At 46.9% G+C, this 19,741-nt stretch overlaps 1 protein-coding gene and 1 pseudogene across 1 annotated transcript in view; both read right to left on the bottom strand.

Annotated features, from left to right (window-relative positions):
- Nucleotides 1-14,801, bottom strand: part of USP13 (ubiquitin specific peptidase 13) — a 117,163-nt gene extending 102,362 nt beyond the window's left edge. The window contains exon 1 of the mRNA XM_072807490.1: nt 14,499-14,801. Within this exon, the coding sequence (XP_072663591.1) occupies nt 14,499-14,666 (168 nt within the window). The 5' untranslated portion in view covers nt 14,667-14,801. The remainder of the gene's footprint in view (nt 1-14,498) is intronic.
- A 3,110-nt stretch (nt 14,802-17,911) lies between these two features.
- LOC140622486 (U4 spliceosomal RNA) lies at nt 17,912-17,991 on the bottom strand (annotated as a pseudogene).
- Nucleotides 17,992-19,741: the final 1,750 nt, after the last annotated feature.

The raw sequence follows: 19,741 nt of genomic DNA, 5'->3' as shown, positions 1-19,741 counted from the left end.
ATGTGGAGTAGGAAAAAGCTACGAAAGAGAAAGAGGCTGTGATGTCTTCTCTGGCGTTAGAGAAGTTGGTGGGGTGTGGGGCAGGAGGAGTTTAGTCAGCAGAGAGAGAGAAAGACAAGCACCATTGGTGCTGTCATGACATCCACATCCTGCTACAAGATCACTCGGGACTACCAGGGGGAACTATAGGGCAGGGGTCAAGAGAACATAGATAGATATGGTCACAAATCTATTATGCAGTCGAGACCCACGCTACCACTGGCCACATATGAATACTTAGCTCTAAATTAATTTAATTAGGTTAAAAGTTTGGTTTCTCAAACACAATGGCCACATTGCAAGTACTTAATAGCCGCACATGTGGCTACAGGTTACCATATTGGACAGTGCAGATGCAGAACAATTCCATCACCATTGAAAGTTCTTTTAGATACCCCTTGTCTAGGGATGCCTGGGTGGCTCAGTGGTTAAGTGTCTGCCTTCGGCTCTGCTCATGATCCCAGGGTCCTGTGATCCAGTCCTGCTTCGGGCTCTCTGCATGGAGCCTGCTTCTCTTCCCTTTGCCTATGTCTCTGCCTCTCTATGTCTCTTATGAATAAATAAATAAAATCTTAAAAAAAAAAAAGAAGACACCCCTTGTCTAAACAGGGCAGGATGGTGGCTCAGCCTAGGGGATGTGGCAGGAAGTCAGGGAAGGGAACTCATAGCAGGGATGGAGAAACTTTAGCAGATGCAGGTTATAATTTTAGGATAGAGCCCCTGAGCAAAGAAAATGGATTAGATGTAGGAGTGTGTGGAAAAAGGGCAGAATCAAGGACAACTCCTGTTTTAACTCATTAGACTCGTAAGATTACCCACCTCTCTCTGCTCAACTCTTGCATTCATCAAGCAACCACCTGCCATTAACTCTACCTCTCAGGTACTTCCACAACTGAATGGCAGGTATAAATATTCCAATGACCAGACCACAGATCCCAAGTACATTCTGGCTTCTAGAGCAAAACAGACAAGAGTTTTTAAATGCAAAAATTAAGTAGAGGCAGATGGGAAGCAAGGGTGCAATAAGAAAGTAAAACAAGGCTCCAGATCAAGGGCAGCAAGCATGCAATCCTCAGAAAGGGGAAATATGATGAGGGGAAAGCAAAAAACAGGCTGGACAGCAAGGAAACACTCAAACAGCTCGCCAGTGGAACAAAACTTCCGGAATACAATATTCACAAAATCCCAAAACCTTGCTTCCAACAGCAAATCCACTGAAATAAAATTGTCCATCTAAACTAAGTAGAAAAACCAAATGCACATAATCCCAAGAGAGAGTGCAGGCTTCCCCACTAAGCATCCATAAATCATGCTCGTGGCCATGAAGTGTTAAGAAAAAATAGAAATGTTGAGGCAGTAATGATTCTCCCAGTTTGCTCCAACTTTGCCATTCCCTGTCTGCAGAGGGCTCCCAGGTATGCCTCAGAGCTGCTGCACAGCCAGCTCAGACAGCTAACGGCGGCACTGTCCAAACGGCCACATTTTGACACGCTATAAATTTACTGTTCCACCCATCCGTCATTTATGACCTTTTTTCCTAAGGATAAAACCACATCCTTGCTCTGGGTATTTGGAGCAATGAGGATGCTGTTCACCCAAACAGCTAGGGAAGGGTTTGGGTGAGGCAGGAAGAGCAGCTACTATACTGTTCAGAGGACAAATGAGCACAAAGAAAACCGTCGAGGGAGCACTGGGGCGAGCTCCTTCTGCAGTGCCAAACTGCAGCTACAATCCACGGAAGGAGCTCCCCACTTACATAGAAAAAGAGAAAAATGTGAAACCACCTTAGTCAAAGGTAAAAACTTTTTATAGTCATTTCTTCTCATTTTGAAAAAGAGCTGGCTGGGCAGCCCGGGTGGCTCAGTGGTTTAGTGCCACCTTCGGCCCAGGGTGTGATCCTGGAGACCCAGGATCGAGTCTCACGTCGGGCTCCCTGCATGGAGCCTGCTTCTCCCTCTGCCTGTGTCTCTGCCTCTCTCTTTCTCTCTGTCTCTCTGTGTCCCTCATAAATGAAAGCTTAAAAAAAAATTAAATAAAGCAGAAAAAGAGCTGGTTTTCTTCAGGTTGCATTTCCCCTGGAAAACTATATTAAACATGAGGATTAGGTTTCCAGGCTAACCCATAAAAGCCCATAAGTACGAGTTGGATTTGACTCTGAATAATAGCCCTGAACAGAGATCCCCCCAAGGGGGCCAGCAAACACTCACACCCAAGGCTTCTGCTGCAGGGCGGAGCCTCATGCAGAATTACCAAGTACAGGAAGTCTCCCCTTGGCAGCCCCAAGACACTATAAACCCCATTTCACCTACCCCTCAAAAGGATCCTTCCCATTAAATCCCACTACAAAAAAATATAAAAATAAAAATAAATAAATCCCACTACAGAGGTGGATGGCATTAAGTGGGTTTAATGGGAAGCCATGATTTTAACAACCCCACAAGGAAGGTACTATGGAGGGAAAAACCAGGGCTCAGAGACATTCAGTGGAATTCCAACACCTGCTTAAGTCATACTGCTACTAAGCAGTGATGCGGGGGTGTGCACGGGGGTGCTCCTGGGGGTGTTCCCTCCCAGAAGCCAGGCCAGTCTGGCCCTCCGCATGCTGCCCCATGCAACTGAGAAGCAGATGTTGTTTTGGTGGCAGGAGCTAGGTGGGCAGCTGTTGGCAAGCACACGCCATCCCGGGGCTTGGGCCAAAGCGCAGTTTCCTCCTTTTTTACTAAGGCTGTTTCATTCCAGGAAAGCAGGAGGACAGGAAAAGGAGCCTCGCCACACAGGTAAGGAGCTGGCGCCAGGTGCTCTGCCAAGGTTTCCCGAAGGGGAGGAGAGAGGCTTTGGCAGGACCCACCAGCTCCACTTCCCAAGTCGGAAGGGCAGCTGGAGCCCCCAGAGGTGGCTGCTCCATGCTGACAGCTCCCCAACCAAATGCTGGCAGGCCCCCAAGGTGCTGGGCCCCCAAAGTGCTGGGCCTCCAAGGTGCTGGGCCCCCAGACGCTGGCGAAGCAGCCGCAGGGTTTGGCGGCCCCCTCACCGACGTGTGGGCCCCAGGACACGGGGCCTACCTGCCGGGGCTGCTTCCACACCTTCAGGCTGGACATGGGCAGAATCTCTCCAAACGGCACCTCCAGAGGGGCAATTCAGCAGCTGTACCTACAGGATTTTTTTTTTTTTTAAAGATTTTATTTATTTATTCATGAGAGACATAGAAAGAGAGGCAGAGACACAGGTAGAGGGAAAAGCAGGCTCCATGCAGGGAGCCCGATATGGGATTCGATCCTGGGACGCCAGGATCATGCCCTGGGCCAAAGGCAGGCACTAAACCACTGAGCCACCCAGGGATCCCTACCTACAGGATTCAATGTGTGAGCCACTCTCACCCTCGCCCCTTGCCGACACCTCTCTCCTCCTGGCTGCTCCCTCCACCGATCCCACTAACACACCACCAAGCCTATTTCTAAGAAGTGATGGGGACAGAGACCTCATGTCCAACTCACAGCTTTCAGCAACACCCAAAGAATTAACCAGGACCCAAAAAGCAATACTTGGTTTGATTAGGAGAAAGTTTTCATAATTGTGACTCATAAGAGCCACCAGCTTCTGGGCCGATCTCGCCCATGTGGTCAGTATGGGGCAGGATTTACTCTAGGAATGATTGTATTTCATAAAACAGTAAAGGCTGCATGTAATCCATCTATGACTATTTGTGCAACACGATTATCTTTTCAAATTTCTAATTCCGGGATGCCTGGGTGGCTCAGTGGTTGAGCATCTGCCTTTGGCTCAGGGCGTGATCCAGGGTCCCGGGATCGAGTCCCACATCGGGCTCCCTGAATGGAACCTGCTTCTCCCTCTGCCTATGTCTCTGCCTCTCTGTGTGTCTCTCATGAACAAATAAATAAAATCTTAAAAAAAAAAAATTCTAATTCCTGGAGGAAATGCCGCCCAGACCCCTGTCTGGGTTTCCCTACGATGCACTCACCCACCTGATTTGACCACCCCACCCTCCTTTATGCCCCTGATACACTGCATCTGCCACATTGCACACTGAGCTCCTCCCACTCCTCCATCCGCTGCACACTCTGCAGACTCAGCTGCACGGCATCTTTCATCAAAATGTCTACTGGGTTTATTCCCACCACTTCCCCAGCTCTAGGCCCACTGTCATCACCCTCATGAAAGCACCCCTCCCACAATACCACAAGAGCCCCAGCCCAATTCCTACTGGAGTTCTCTCCACCTCCCAACCGTAGTCCTCTTTCTGCTTCCAGGACAGCCACCCAAATAACCGCTGTCCTCACGCTGTTCTCTTGCTCCTGACCAGCCAGCCCATCGGCCTAACCTTACCAAGGCCGACACCTATAGCCCACAGAGGAGTTAGCCTTGCTTCCCAGTTGCCCAAGTAAATTCTCTCTTCCTCACATACATCCTAAGCTTGGTCTCACCTCCACGCCTCTGTCCCTTCCTCCCCTAAAACGCCACTTTTCTGATCCCATCCAGGGACCCAGACCAGTAACTTTTCTAGATTTTATTGATTATTCCTATCTGAAATCTCCATTCATACCCTGTAAGTGCCACACTGATTAAAACGTAATACTCTAAAAAAAATTAAATAAATAAATAAATAGATAAATAGATAAATAAATAAATAAAATGTAATACTCTACAAGTGCTTCAAGGTCTCACCTCATGACACATCAGGGCTTAAGTCCCATACCAGTCTTTGAACTAGTCCCTGAATAAGCTACGTAACCTCTCTGACTCTGTTTCCTCTTCTGTAAAATAAGGCAACAAGAGTAATTATAATTTACAAGCCAATTACTATTGTAATTAAATGAGATGGTGTATATAAAGGTACCCGGTATCATGTTTGACTCCTAACAGACACTCAAAATTGGCGTTCATATTATTTTTTTTAATATTTTATTTATTTATTCATGAGAGAGACAGAGAGAGAGGCAGAGACACAGGCAGAGGGAGAAGCAGGCTCCATGCAGGGAGCCCGATGTAGGACTCGATCCTGGGTCTCCAGGATCAGGCCCCAGGCTGAAGGTGGCGCTAAACCGCTAAGCCACCCCAGCTGCCTGGCGTTCATATTCTGTACTATGCTAGAAACATCTGTGTCATACTCTTCATTACTGTGGTCCTCTGTTTCCCTCTGAAATTCTCAAACCCTCCCGGGGCAGTGCTGGCTATATAGTAGGTTCTAAGTAAGCATTAATACTTGCTAATTAACACAAAACAAATGGTTTTCTTCTGAGTCTCATCACCGGAAACACATATCGTTGTGTACCTCAAGCACCCTCTTTAGTCTGGAGGCGTATTCAGAGTCATTAAATTCTTGTCATTATTGCACTGACCCGCTGCTCCAGCCCTAAAAATAGGTGCTCCTGTTCCCATCTTCCCTGTGCTTGGGGGCAAGAGGAGTCCTGGGCTGACTGCCCATAGTACTGAACATAAACAGCCACACAGAGGCCCAGCCCACATCCACAGACAACAGCCCTCTAGTCAGTCGTCTCCCCAAGGGGCACCATGTGTGATCACGTTCACCAAGATCCCTGTGGCACCCAGAATCATAACACACAAAAGACCCCGCAAGGACCCAAGATGCCTCTCCCAAGCTTGTCAAGGGTCAAGTGTATGACTTTTCAGATTATAGTATGACAATATAAAACTACGGTATTGGTTACTTTTAATCACATTTTTTTAATTCCAAAATACACGTTCAGAATTTTTTTTAAGGAACAGGGGTGCCTGGGTGCCTCCATCGTTTAAATGCCTGACTGTTGATCTCAGCTCAGGTCAAGATCTCACAGTGAGTTCAAGCCCCCTGTCAGGCCCCATTCTGGGTGTGGAGCCCACTTAAAAAGTGGGGGGCAGCCCCGATGGCCCAGCGGTTTAGCACGTGCCTTTGGCCCAGGGCATGATCCTGGAGACCCGGGATCGAGTCCCACGTCGGGCTCCCTGCATGGAGCCCCCTTCTCCCTCTGCCTGTGTCTCTGCCTCTCTCTCTCTCTTTCTCTGTGCCTCTCATGAATAAATAAATAAAATATTTTTTTAAAAAAAGGATACACAGAAAATCGGAAAAGATGCAGCCTTACTAACACAGGTGCATAAGACCCCAACTGTCCTGTATTCTCAACAATCAGTATCTTAACCATGACAGAGATTAACAAAGTGCTCTGAAAGCACAGGAAAATAAGTAACTCAGTTTGGGGAGGGGAGAGTGATGAGGGCTTTACAGAGAACATGTGAGGTGGTTTTTGAGATCAGTGGGGTTTCCCTGGGAAACACAGGGAGAAGGCAGTCCAGGCCAATGGGAAGAGCATGAGCCAATGCAAGGAGGGCTGAAAACACGGAGCATGTGAAGAACATGAAGTCCTGTGGGCTAAAGAGAATGTAAGTAGAGGTTAAGTGCTAAGTGACAAACACTGGCAAGGAAAGTTGGATCAACTTGGTAAACTGATTTGAGGTGCTATGTTAGGAAAGTCTGAATGGTGCTTTGAAAATATCTAGACAGTGAAATGACATGATAAGACCCATGTTTTAGAAAATCTGAGAGCACAGTGACGAATGAAAGGGAGGCAACGTAAGGTCAATTAAGAAGCTTCTTAGGCAAGAGTCTGGGCAAGAGGTGATGAAGGCGTGAGCCTGGGCAGAGGGGGGCTACCCCATTGGAACCTGGTCTCTAATGGGATGTGATACACAAGAGAGGGACACAGACACACACCCATGTTCACAGCAGCATCATTCACAACAGGCAAAAAATGGAAGCCACCCAAGTATCCACCAGCAGATGAACAGACAAACAAGATGTGGTATACACACACAGTGGAACGTCACTCAGCTTTGGGAAGGAAATTCTGACACATGCTACAACATGGATAAACCTTGAAAACATTACGGTAAGTGAAATAAGCCTGTCACAGAAGGGTAACTACTGTACGGTCTCACTTATATAAGGTACCTAGAGCAAATTCATAGAGACAGAAAATAGAATGGTGGTTGCCAGAGGCTGGGAGGCTGAAGGGGCTGGGGAGTGAGGAGTTATTGTTCAAGGAGAATAGAGTTTCTGCTTTGCAAGATGAAGAGCTCCAGGGATGCATGGTGCTGATGGTTGTGCCACAATGTGAATGCCCTTAATGCCACCAAACAGTGCGCTTAAACATGGTTAAGACGGTTGATTTTATGTTATGTGCACTTTACACAATCTTTTAAAAAAAAAAGCAAGAGGGGGAGGGGGGCAGGGTTGACAATATTGTACATCTTCCAGCCTGAGGCCCTAAATGAAGGGCAGTACCTTTGACTGCACTCCAGGCCACAGGAAGGACAGTGCAGGGGAGTGAAGAGAGAATTCGGAGCTGCACAGATGTCCAGGCTCAATACAACTGAGGACACACACTTTCCCAAAAGGCTCCCTGACAGGATCAGCATTGCCTCTTACATTCCTGAAGTCTAAAAATGACACAACTTGAAAGATAATTAACAGCAGCCGAAAAGAGACAGGAAGTGACTTCCTGATTTTTCATTTGGAAAAGCGGCATGCTAGCGTACGTGGGGCAGATTACACACTTACATCAATCTCACTCCTTTCTGAAACCCAAAGAAAAGAACAATGAAAACATTATGTGCCCCACCCAGGTGCCCCAAAACATTGTGTTTTTAAAAACATAAACCATAGCCAGAAGATCTGGAAACTGGACCATTGATGGAGAAGTACTACAAGACTAAGGTGAGCTGACCGAGCTGAATCCCAGCTAGGTCTGCAGCACAGAGAACCGAGATCCCATCTGATGTACACCCCAGAATTTCCAAGAGGCTCCAGAACTAACAGCTCCAGGTAACTCTGGAAGCTGGAGCGAAACAAGGGCTGAAATAAGAAGGAAGGCCTGGACACCTGTCAGAGCCCACAAGGCCCTCCTCCACTCCCAGGGGCCCTCCCACACGGACAATTCACTGCCGGTTTATTCTTTAGAGCAGGGAGCCCTGTGTTTTTAGACAGGACTTGGGTCTGTGGGACAAGGAACACAGGTAAGAATAGGAGCTCCACTCGGAATACACGGAGACTTAGAGGCGTGTGTGTGTGTGTGTGTGTGTGTAATGTATGTGTATCAGCCCAGATGGGGAGCACGACTAGTCCAGGTGCTTCAGGCAGGAAGGGACCTGATACAGGGAATTGGAGAGGATGTAATCTTGGTGAGAGCCGTGAGAGCCAGGGTCAGAGGAACCACCACTCACGCTCCGGAGTCCAGAGGCACCAGCACTGTAAGAAACCGAATACATGATCCCAGCTCCCCCGTGGCTGAGGTGGCCCTGAGTGCCAGAAGGATACTCGGAGCGGACAGGAAAACCCCACGTCTGGCATGGGCCACTGCTGCAGTAACAATGGTGGCTTCTCCTTCTGACACTCTCACTGGCAGAATCGAAATCAGAAGCCTCCTGTCAGGGGCCCCTGGGTGGCTCAGTGGCTGAGCATCTGCCTTTGGGTCACGGTGTGATCCCGGGGTCCTGGGATGGAGTCCCCCATCGGGCTCCCCGCAGGGAGCCTGCTTCTCTTTCTGCCTATGTCTCTGCCTCTCTTCCTCTGTGTCTCTCATGAATAAATAAAATCTAATCTAAAAAAAAAAAAAAAAAAAAAAGGAACAGAATCCTTCTGGCAACTGTAGGGTCCAGGTACCAAGCCCCTACAACATGAGAGAAGACTTAACAAAACAGGGATAGGACTGAGAACCAGGGAACCATATCCGGCCATATCCAATATCCACATGCCAAGGCCACCCTCGTCCTCTGCTCCCACTCAGTTCCCTGCTCCCCCAGTACTGGCAAATAAATCTTCACTTTCCGGGCAGGAGATGACAAAAGTCTCCTAGCCAGTGGCCAAAGGAAAAAAGTCAGGATGCTAAAATTTAAGTTTCTGAAAGAAACAGCCCAGCCAGATCACCCTCCGGTGAGGCTCCCAGTCAACAGAATAATGAATTCTTACCTTCAAAAAGGCCAATGATTTCCAGCAAAGTAGTTGCAATTTTTTTCAAAATGACTCATATTCTCTAAATTTTAATTTGCTTCAAAAACAATATACAGGGGACATATGACATCTATAGATGAGCTACGATTAATGACCAATTATTCAAACACCACAAATGTGAAAATATGAACCCACACAAGCCACAATGCAGGTGAGATGTGCCACTGAAATAACCAGTTGTACTTTTCTTGCCTAAACTCTAGAACTCTGGTTTTCAAAGTATGACCTGGAAACCCTGAATGTCCCCCAAAGCCCTTCAAGTGAGCTGCGAAGTCAAAACTACTTTCATAACATGAACTTATCTGCCTTTTTCACTCCTGTTCTCTTCTGAGCACACAGAGACATTTTTAAGAGTCTCCATGACATCTGATGACACCATCACTCTAACAGCTAAGAGATGGGATCCCTGGGTGGCGCAGCGGTTTGGCGCCTGCCTTTGGCCCAGGGCGCGATCCTGGAGACCCGGGATCGAATCCCACGTCGGGCTCCCGGTGCATGGAGCCTGCTTCTCCCTCTGCCTGTGTTTCTGCCTCTCTCTCTCTCTCTGTGTGACTATCATAAATAAATAAAAATTAAAAAAATAATAATAATAATAACAGCTAAGAGAATGGAAGATGTTTTAAATTTTTCTCAGTCTTAATTTCTAATATGGTAAAAATCAATAGACAGAAACCACACAAAAGCTCTCTGGCATCCTTGAAAATATTTAAGAGAATACAAGGGCCAAAAATATTGAGAATCATTGCTATAAAACAACATTTTAGTTAGTTGCCTTTGGAAAGGAACTTTTAATATGTGAAACTAATTAGAATTAGTTTAAGTTTATATCTTCGAAGGTAAAAGAAACAGTAAATGTTTTACTATCTTGTATCTGTTGATCCCGTAGGAGGAGGATTTTTCCCAAATTAAATTATTCTTCCCCTACAAGTAAGCACCATGATGCAAGTCTCACTGCCTGGAAGGTAGCAAGCACACCACTAGAGTAAGGAGCCCCTCACATGAGCTGTTCCTACAAGTAAATGATCTCAAAGCCTTTCCCAGTGGCTATGTAAACCAGCCACTACCAGAGGCCCCTGTTCCCCAGAGTTTTACAAAGATTCTCAGGAATGTGGAGAACCAACATGACATCTCAACATCACCAAGGGATCCCAGAGCTTCAGAGAACAGGAAATAAGCTCTGTTTTACAAAATGATGCTAATGCTGGAAGGTAAGGGGAGGTGTGAAGGAATGCTTATGCTGGTCTCACATCATGTCGGGCCACCTTTTCAGTGCCTCACTGCACTGGGATCTCTCTCTTCTCAGCAGCTGCTGGTCACGGGAAGGCTTCTCAGGAAGCCCCTCTGACACAAATACCAACCCGCAAGAGTGAGGGCAGTTCATCCCTGGAGCACGCTTGACCAACAGGCCACAGGAGCCAGTGCATAAATACTCCCCTCTCCATGTCCCAGGTAGAGGTTACTGGGGCACATTCAACAGTTCTCCAGGGGTCCCTGGCCGGACGGAGCGCCAGTGCTCCATCATGGCAGCTGGCTCAATGACTCACTCTTGGGTTGGCTTTCTGTCCTTCCCTTTGTTATTATTCCCTTGAGTGTTCTTCCTCTTATGTTTCCTGGGATACCTTTCCAAAATAAACTGCCCATGCTAAGCCCTTGTCTTAATCTTTCAGGTGGCCCCAGCTAAAGACAAGGCATGAGATAAGCTCTCCACTTCCAGAGAGGTGGGGAAGGGGCATGGTTAGCACAAGAGTCGCCCAGCTCCTTCCCATTCTGAAAGCTTGGTAGAAGGCTTCACATCTAGTAGATGTTTTAAAACGACCAGTTAAGTGAAAAGAGAGTGAAATGATGGCCAATGATGGAAGAGAGACTATCACTAACTGCTGTGTCTTATGACATAGACCCTAAGAAATGGGGGCTTTGGAAGAAACAATGAAGTCTCCAGCAGAAACGGAAGGCTAAAAAAGAACCCTGAAATGATCAAGACAGGGGGGTGGTTCTGGAAAAGGAAATGAGTCTTAGCCACTGGAGACCCAGAGACTGACCTCCCAGGAGCTGGCAGCCCAGAAGCTGAGGGGAGGTGGGACAGAGGACATTCAGACGAATGAGGGGTTCAACAACCAAAGAGAGGAGTAGATTTTACATGGTAGTCCATGAAGGCTTGCAAGAAAAAGAGTGGACTAACGTCTCCACTTAACCACACCAAACCCTGACAATCAAACCCTGGGGCCTGCAACCCTTGACTGACTCTCTGTATCTCTTTCTTTTCTTCCTCTAGTGATTACTGATTGGCTGGGCATACTTTACATATTAATTTATTTAATCCACAAAACAACCCATGAAGTAGGTTCTATTATTGTCCCCATTTCACAGATAGAGAAACTGGAACCCAGAAAAGTTACACAGCTGAAAGACAGAACTGGGGTTCAAACCCTGCCAGCCTGGCTCTTTCTCACACTTCTGCCCCCACCGGACAATAAAGCCACCACATTCTACATGATAATCGCACATGATTCCTTTTGCAGTATTTCCCATGTGTTGCATCCTTAGCATTTTCAGAACCTGTCACTACATGTAATTTATACTTTTCCTAGGCATCAGTTGAGTTCCTAGCCTGTATATACCAGATGCTGGGCCAACTGCTGGGGATAAAGATGCAAAGTCCCCATTCTCCAGGACGGTCCCATTATACACCTTGCAAGATGAGCCAAGTCATGGAGAGGTGAACCTACAAGTCAAGGTGAGAAGGTAGGCCTGGGATGAAATTGGGACAAACTGGCAGGTGAAAAACACAAATTCTCTCTCATCCCAGAAGAAGTGTCACTGAGCATCTGCCATGTGCTAAGCCCTAAAAGGTAGCAAGGAAGGAGAAGGACACTGAAATGAGTTATCATGCAGTCCCACTCAATCCTCATACCCACAGGTAAGGTACAGCAAAGCTTTCACACCAGGCCTTGGATCTATAATGAATCTATAATTAAAAATGATCCGTTCAGTCTCCCTGTAACACCACTTTAAATCGCAATACTTACAGTAGTTTTCTGGAACTGACCATATACAACCAAGCTCCTATTGTAAGTATTTGAAGCTCTCTCCTTGGTTCTGACCTCACTACTCATTAAATCAATCTTTTTCTTCCCAGTACATTAAAAGCAAATAAGAAGAAAATATTCACCCTTTATATGTTTGCCCATGTTATTTACCTTGCCAGAAGTTGGTCTTCTTTACTTCTATCCACCTTTATCTCTGGCCATTTTCAAAAGTATCTGATGATTACCTTCTCCACTCACATGGCTTTGGTCTTTCCCCTAACACAGTCCTGTGGCACTTGTAGATTAAAGTCTCTGGTGTGCTTGGTACCAAAGTATTTTACTCTGTATGATTCTTACAGCCATGCATATATGAGCTGGCACATAGTAGGTGCTCAAGAAGCCTTATTTAAGTCCTGAGTGTTAAGTCAGTACCATAGGGAAAAATCCCACATGATCATACACTGTGCTTTAATACAATTTGTTATAAAACCTTCTTTCTCTTCCTCCTCATAGTTAATAAAATATACTGATTCATCGGCCCTGTAAATAAGCCCAGTCTCCCCAAGGAACTACTGTGACATGAATGAAATCATCACTTTATACTAGACATGATGCTTCTGGAACAGTGTTTGGTACACCATTAACTCCCAATAACTATCTGTGGAAGTCAATTTAAATAATCAGCTTTTTTCACACCTGCCACATACTATACCATGTGGTTAAGATTTCCAATAACAAAGTTTGTAAGAAGGATTTGAAGAGCAACCCTGATCAAACACAGAAAAAGTTGTTTTACCCACGTTACACGCTGTACTATCCTAAAAGACTAGGCCACTCTCTTCTTCCTGGACTTCACAATCTGTCAATTGCTTACACTGGTTAAGAACATCATCCCTCCCCATTCTCAGGAGCCTACTAGCCAGAACCTGCCCATCACTGGACACAAAATCTGAAAATGGCATTTTCAAGTACTTTGTGGAGAATATGATTTAATGACACTGCTGACAACAGTCACTTTGAGTTGTGTGATCACAATATGCAAAGTATTTAAATACAACCAGCTCATTCCACTTAGACCTTTTCGAAAGAAAATCGGGAAGTAATGAACAAGAAGTGAAACGTTTATCCCCCAAATGATCCGGAATTCACATAAAAGAAAAACTGGATATCGTAGAGAGGATAGTAATTCTGGGACTCCCAATGGATAACAACAAGCCGAAATGATTTGAAACCAGCCGTTATGAATCCAGGAGATGATAAAGGATACTTTGGGAAATCTGCCTCCCATTGAAGGTGGGTTTTTTGTTTTTTTCCTCCAACAATACTCTACATAACGTGAATAAAATGTGTTAGACTATTGTTTGAAACCTGCCTCGGTGCGTCCAATCCATGCACCTCCCGATTGCATCGAGACCTGCCGGGTGACACATGAGATCTAAAGTGGGTGGATAAAAATAACCTGGTCCTCAAAAAGACATGATAAACGCCAGACAGCTGAGTCACTTCGAAGCCCATCTGACTCTTGAAAGGGACATTCACTCTCCTCTTCCTTGTCGCACATATACATGCCACCTGGGGAAAAACCACCAACCGCCCTGGGTGGACGGCAGTGCCCTGAGCTGTCGTAACCCCCCCGCCCCACCCCCACCCCACCCCGCGCCACCTCGCGTCTCAGGTCACGACCCGCGACTAAACTTTTAATAATTTATACTGATGCATTTCGGCCCCGGCGACTCCTCTAGAGGAGTACGGGAATGACTTAAAGAAGCCATAATAACCCAGCAGTCCCCCTGTCTGCTGCCCCACCGGAGGGGCCCGAAGGTTCCTTCCCACATTCTAACGGGAAGCAGAGGAGCGGGGAGCCCTGGAAAGCGGGGGAGGCCAGCTCGGCGAGGAGATCACAGGGCCCGGGAGTGGGCAGCCGGGCCGAGGCCACGGTCCCAGAAGGGAAGGAAGGGCCGCGTGTGCGCCGCGGGCGGGGGCGGGGGCGGGGGCGAGGGGGGGTCGGGGCCCGGGCCGGGGCCGGGGCCGGGGCGAGGGCGGAGGGCGGAGGGCGGCAGCCGCCCCCCCCCGGCCCCCGCCTGCAGCGCGCGGTCGAGATCGGGGAACTCTCGGACCGGGCTCGCTCTCCCTCCGTGGCAGGCGGCCGGGGGCCGGGCAGGCCGGCGGAGCAGAGCCCGCGGCCACCCGGTCTTCGGCGGCAGGAGCCTCGGGGGAAGCGGCGCCCCGCATGCAGGAGGCGCTCACTAAGCGCCGCCCGACTGCGGGGCGCCCGAGCCAACTCCGCCGCCGGGGGAGGAGGTCCCCGGCCGCCCCTGCGCATCCCCCCGCCCCCGCCTTCACGTGCCGCCGCAGGCCGCCGGCACCGCACCCTCCCCCGGGCGCCGCGGGCGCGGCCGAGCCTCACTTACCGGGGAGTCGTAGGAGAAGGCGCACTCGTTCTTGTACACCCTGTCCCCCGAGCGGGGCACGCGGATCGTGGGCATGTGCGGCACCAGCAGCTCGCCGACGTCCCCTGCAGCCATCTTCCTGCCGCCGCTGCCGCCCGGCACGCCGAACAGGGCGCCCCGGCGCTGCATGGCCGCGGCGCGCCCCCGAGCCCACCGGGTCGGGCCGCAGCGCTGGGTCCGCGGGCGGAGCGGGCGGAGCGGGCGGAGCGGGCGGCGGGAGCCGGGGCGGGCGGGCCGCGGGGCGGGAACGGGCTCCGGGGGCCTGGGGCCGCGGGCGGGGAGCGGGGGACGCTGCTATTTTTAATCCAATGGCGAATCGCCGGCCCAGCTGCAGCGTCAGGCGGGGCGCCGGGGAGCGCCAGCCGCAGCGCGCCGGGGAGGGGGCGCTGGAGAGGGGCCCTGCGCCCGGACCGCGCTCGGCGGCGGGGGGGAGCAGGGGGGGGGGCGGGCGGGCTGCGCTGCGGCTCCCCCCAACGGTGTTTTCTACCCTAGATCGGTAGGTTGCCAAGGGGCAACTCCGAGGCAGCTGACACAAAGAGCAGAACTGGGGGGGCGGGGGGGGTGGAAACCGCCTGCTTTTAAAACAACTGAAGATAAAAGCGAGGACTTCCCCCGCCTGAGGAGGGGCGGAACTCGATGTGCGAAATCTGGGATTGATTGCACAGCGTCGGGCCCAAACCTAAATCTGCGCTGTGCACTTAGGTGTGAACCTCACTCGACCTTGTTCCTCACTTTTTTTTTTTTTTTTAGACATATAAAGCTTTTAAAAGAAAATAGAATAGGATCCAGTGAGGATGGACATGTATTTTTTGCAATAATACAGATTTTTTTTTCTTACGTATGGTGAGGAGGATCGAGATTGTTTGGGGGCGGGGAGAAGCTTTTCTAGTTTTATATTTATAGTCTTTGGAACGTATTTCGCCTGATTTGTTCGAGGTCTCCGCGTCGAACGTTGAACAGCCTGATTGGAGCATCTTATTCAGACACACACATATTCCTGTCTTGCTGGTCCGGTTCCTCAGAATAAATAATGAACGGGGTAAGGGGAAGGTGAATAATTTGCGAACAGAGCTTACCTCACAGCATACTCTCATTTTTTCAAAATAATTCTTAAAACACAGGTTCGATTCCGCTGAGGTCCCATAACTACACCCAATGTACCCAGGGATTGCTGCCAATTAATGGAATGCAGAAACAGCAAGAAATAGTAAACAAAAATGTTGATTTCTGTAAGCCTCTCCCAAACAAATCAAATTATCTTTATTTTTTTTAAGATTTTATTTATTTATTCACGATAGGGATCCCTGGGTGGCGCAGCGGTTTGGCGCCTGCCTTTGGCCCGGGGCGCGGTCCTGGAGACCCAGGATCGAATCCCATATCAGGCTCCCAGTGCATGGAGCCTGCTTCTCCCTCTGCCTGTGTCTCTGCCTCTCTCTCTCTCCGTGACTATCATAAGTAAATAAATAAAAATTAAAAAAAAAAGTATATTTATTCACGATAGACATAGAGAGAGAGAGTGGCAGAGACACAGGCAGAGGGAGAAGCAGGCTCCATGCCAGGAGCCCCACGCAGGACTCGATCCCAGGACTCTAGGATCATGCCCTGGGCCAAAGGCAGGCGCCAAACCGCTGAGCCACCCAGGGATCCCCTCAAATTATCTTTAAAACCTTTTTCCCCCTCCCATTACATCTGTTACTCTGCCTGATTCTGCAGATCTGCCAGGTTCCACTGGGAGACTGCAAAGGTACCTGGATTTTGATGTGAAGTAGACAGATGAGCCCCTCTCTCTCTTGCCCTGCTCTCCTAAATTTTCATATAGTTAAGCAAGACTCAATCACACCTCACATTCAGGTTCATCAATGATGCTCACTTGTCCAATTAAGAGAAAAAGTTTATTCAAAAGCATCAATAATCTACAGTTTAAAATATTTCTAGATTAAATGCAGTTAAAATTGAGACACCATTTTCCACCCTTCAAACTGATTAAGACACATGGAGTTGGCCTAGGTTTGGGAAATAGGCCCTCATTCACATTGTTGGTGGGAATAAAAAAGAGTAAACAATATCGACCTTGATTTTATATGCATAAACTATTTCCCCAGCAATTCCTCACCTACACATTTATGCTACAGATAACTTATGCTACAGATTTATGTAAGGATATTTGTTACAGCACTTGTTTATAGTAACAAAAGACTGGGAACAGCCTAAAGATCTCTGTGTAAGAAGTGGTTAAAATACAACACTTGAGAAGAACCAAGCGCTCCATGTTCTGTGTGTGCTGATGTGGAGCAATCTCGAAATCATATTACTAGATGAAAAAAGCAAAGTGCAAATCAGTGTGCAAAAGCAAGGAATGCATGCAAGGCACTCTGGTACACCCAAAATGCCACAGGCCTTCCATCCAGTTGGTTGTACCTATGCTATTTTGTATATATAGAGAGGCTACAGCATATATATGTATATGTGTATATACATATATATAGTATATATACTGTGTGCATATATAGTATATATACTGTGTTTATATGTACATATATATATATATACTGTGTATATATATGTGTGTGTGTATATATATATATAGAGAGAGAGAGACAGTAGAGAGGGACCTACTGCCAGTCTTTACCTTTCTGTGCTATTTACATTTTTATTATGTGCAATTATTGCTTTAAAAAAGTAATTAAAATTCAGTTATACACACACTCTAAGTTCAGTAACCAGTTAACATGTTTGTAGTGTATTAGCCTCACATCCTTAACAATGTTTATACAATATTATTGCAACTGGGTAAAAATCAACACACATTTTGACAAGACTGGAAAGACAGGTAAAAATTAAATAGTTATGTTTAGAATTTATAAGATTTTGTTTGTATTTTCAGAATGTCTTTGTTTCAAGGGATAAAACTGTATTGACACAAAAAGTCAGAGAAACTTCAATGAATTAAGACAACGTCTTGGACATCCCCGGTGGCTTAGCGGTTTAGCGCCACCTTCTGCACGGGGAATGACCCTGGAGACCCGGGATTGAGTCCTGCGTCGGGCTCCCTGCATGGAGCCTGTTTCTCCCACTGCCTGTGTCTCTGCCTCTCTCTCTGTTATGAACAAATAAATAAAATCTTTTAAAAAAAGGAAAAAAATCTGGTTCAATTATTAGAACTTTCTAACTTAATTTTTCAAATTCTACATATGAATTTATAACCAGACTATTTTTTTTAAATCTTACTTGTTTATTCATGAGAGACACAGAGAGAGGCAGACGGGAGCCTGATACGGGACTCAATCCCAGGACCCCAGGATCACCACCTGACTCAAAGGCAGACAGACGTTCAACCACTGATCCACCCAGGGGCCCTTATAGCCGGACTATTTTCCTGGGAAAAGTTTTCAATTAGTAATAATCATGCCTCAAATAAAACCTCATGGCTGCAACATTGCCACTGCACAAAGTTCAACCAGACTATTACTAATGGGCCGGTTTCTGCCTGTAGATCTTTTTTTTTTTTTAATTTTTATTTATTTATGATAGTCACAGAGAGAGAGAGAGAGGCAGAGACACAGGCAGAGGGAGAAGCAGGCTCCATGCACCGGGACCCTGACGTGGGATTCGATCCCAGGTCTCCAGGATCGCGCCCTGGGCCAAAGGCAGGCGCTAAACTGCTGCGCCACCCAGGGATCCCTGCCTGTAGATCTTGATCAAAAAGCGGGATGAAAGTGACTATGGGCAAATAATTTTCCCTTCCAACATAAATTCCCAGTCTTGCTGAAGAGATTTCAGACTAAGAATTAACTTTTGCCACATCAAGTGTCCAGGTCACCCCATCACTCTACTGCTCCAAAGCCTTCTCTCATGACATTGCCATGAGTCTGCCTCTCCTGGCCTGGCATTCAAGGACCTTGCCCTTTGGCACTCTTTCAGATGTCAATCCCACACCTACTCCTGGTAAACTAGATTATATTGTCCCCAAGGATAACTATACTTGTCTCCTAGCCTTGGTTGAAAGCTCTCCACTCTCATTTCAATCTTCTCAATCCTTTCAAGGCTTTTCTGACTGCTCCAACCCTTAGGAGCCGATCTTAAATACAGACAGCCTCTATTGCCTGTACCCATCACTGCATTGTGCCCTATGACATCTTTTGTACTGTTCTTTAATGAGTCAGGGTTCCATATATTTTCCCTCTGTATAGGTAGCACAAATAACTCTTTGAAAGAGTTATTTCTCTTAACATCCTTGTACATTATGGCAGCTCAGTATTTGTGGAATATTGCCTGCCCAGAAAGGTATTGCTTTGTTTATTTTAGGCACTTGGTAAGTACCTACCAAGTGAATGACTCACATCTGTGACATTGTAATAGATATGTTTTGCAGTCAGCTTTGTGTCTTTTAGGTAAAATTCATCATTTCACAAATGTTGTTCCCAGAACCGACATAGGTTACATTAAAGCATGACATGAACTGTGGCTAATGCCAAGTTAGGGAATTGGGGAAATCTACAGAGAAAAAAGATATCTTAATTATTTCAATTAATGGACTGGCTCTTGACCTCGGATGTCCTCCAATAATGTGCAGTGATCTAGTAAAGTCCTATTTGGTGATAGCTTGTTGTGGAGGCATAGCCACAAAACTTTCTATCCTGGCAGATAGCCTCTGCAAAAAGCATTGGTTATTAAGTGTAAACCAATACATCACACTGCTTAAGAAATGTGGTATGTTTTCCATTTAAGAAAATTCTATATAACCATCAAAAGTCATGTGATATAAGAATGTTCATTGACATGTAAAAATGTTCACTAAAATGCAAACTTCAAGGACAGGTTGTAAATGAGCATACACACTATTCTGTTTAAATACATACACGCATATATGCATAGTGATAGAGAAAGAGATTAGATTGAAATAGGTCATATGTTAATGGGGGTTATCTCTAGGTGAAAAAAAACTTTTTGTTGTTTTGTGTGTGTGTGTGCTTTTCTGTGTTATTTAAATGTTTTGCATTAACTACCCATTTATTTATTTTTTTTTAATAAGGGGAGATGTTAACTTTTTACACTACCACCGATTACGTCAATTTCTTTTCCATCTGCCCTCTTTCTTACCTGCTTGTCCCCTTCACCACCCATATAAAACTCAGTAAGTTTCTGCTGTTGGGTTTATGGGCAATCTCAGTAACTAGAAAGTAGGTTCACACTGGAATGAGCAA

Source organism: Canis lupus, chromosome 31 (assembly GCF_048164855.1).
Source record: "Canis lupus baileyi chromosome 31, mCanLup2.hap1, whole genome shotgun sequence".
In the NCBI taxonomy this organism is placed as follows: Eukaryota; Metazoa; Chordata; class Mammalia; order Carnivora; family Canidae; genus Canis; species Canis lupus.
Note: the sequence above shows the minus strand (reverse complement) of the source record. Positions and strands in the feature narration are given on the sequence as shown.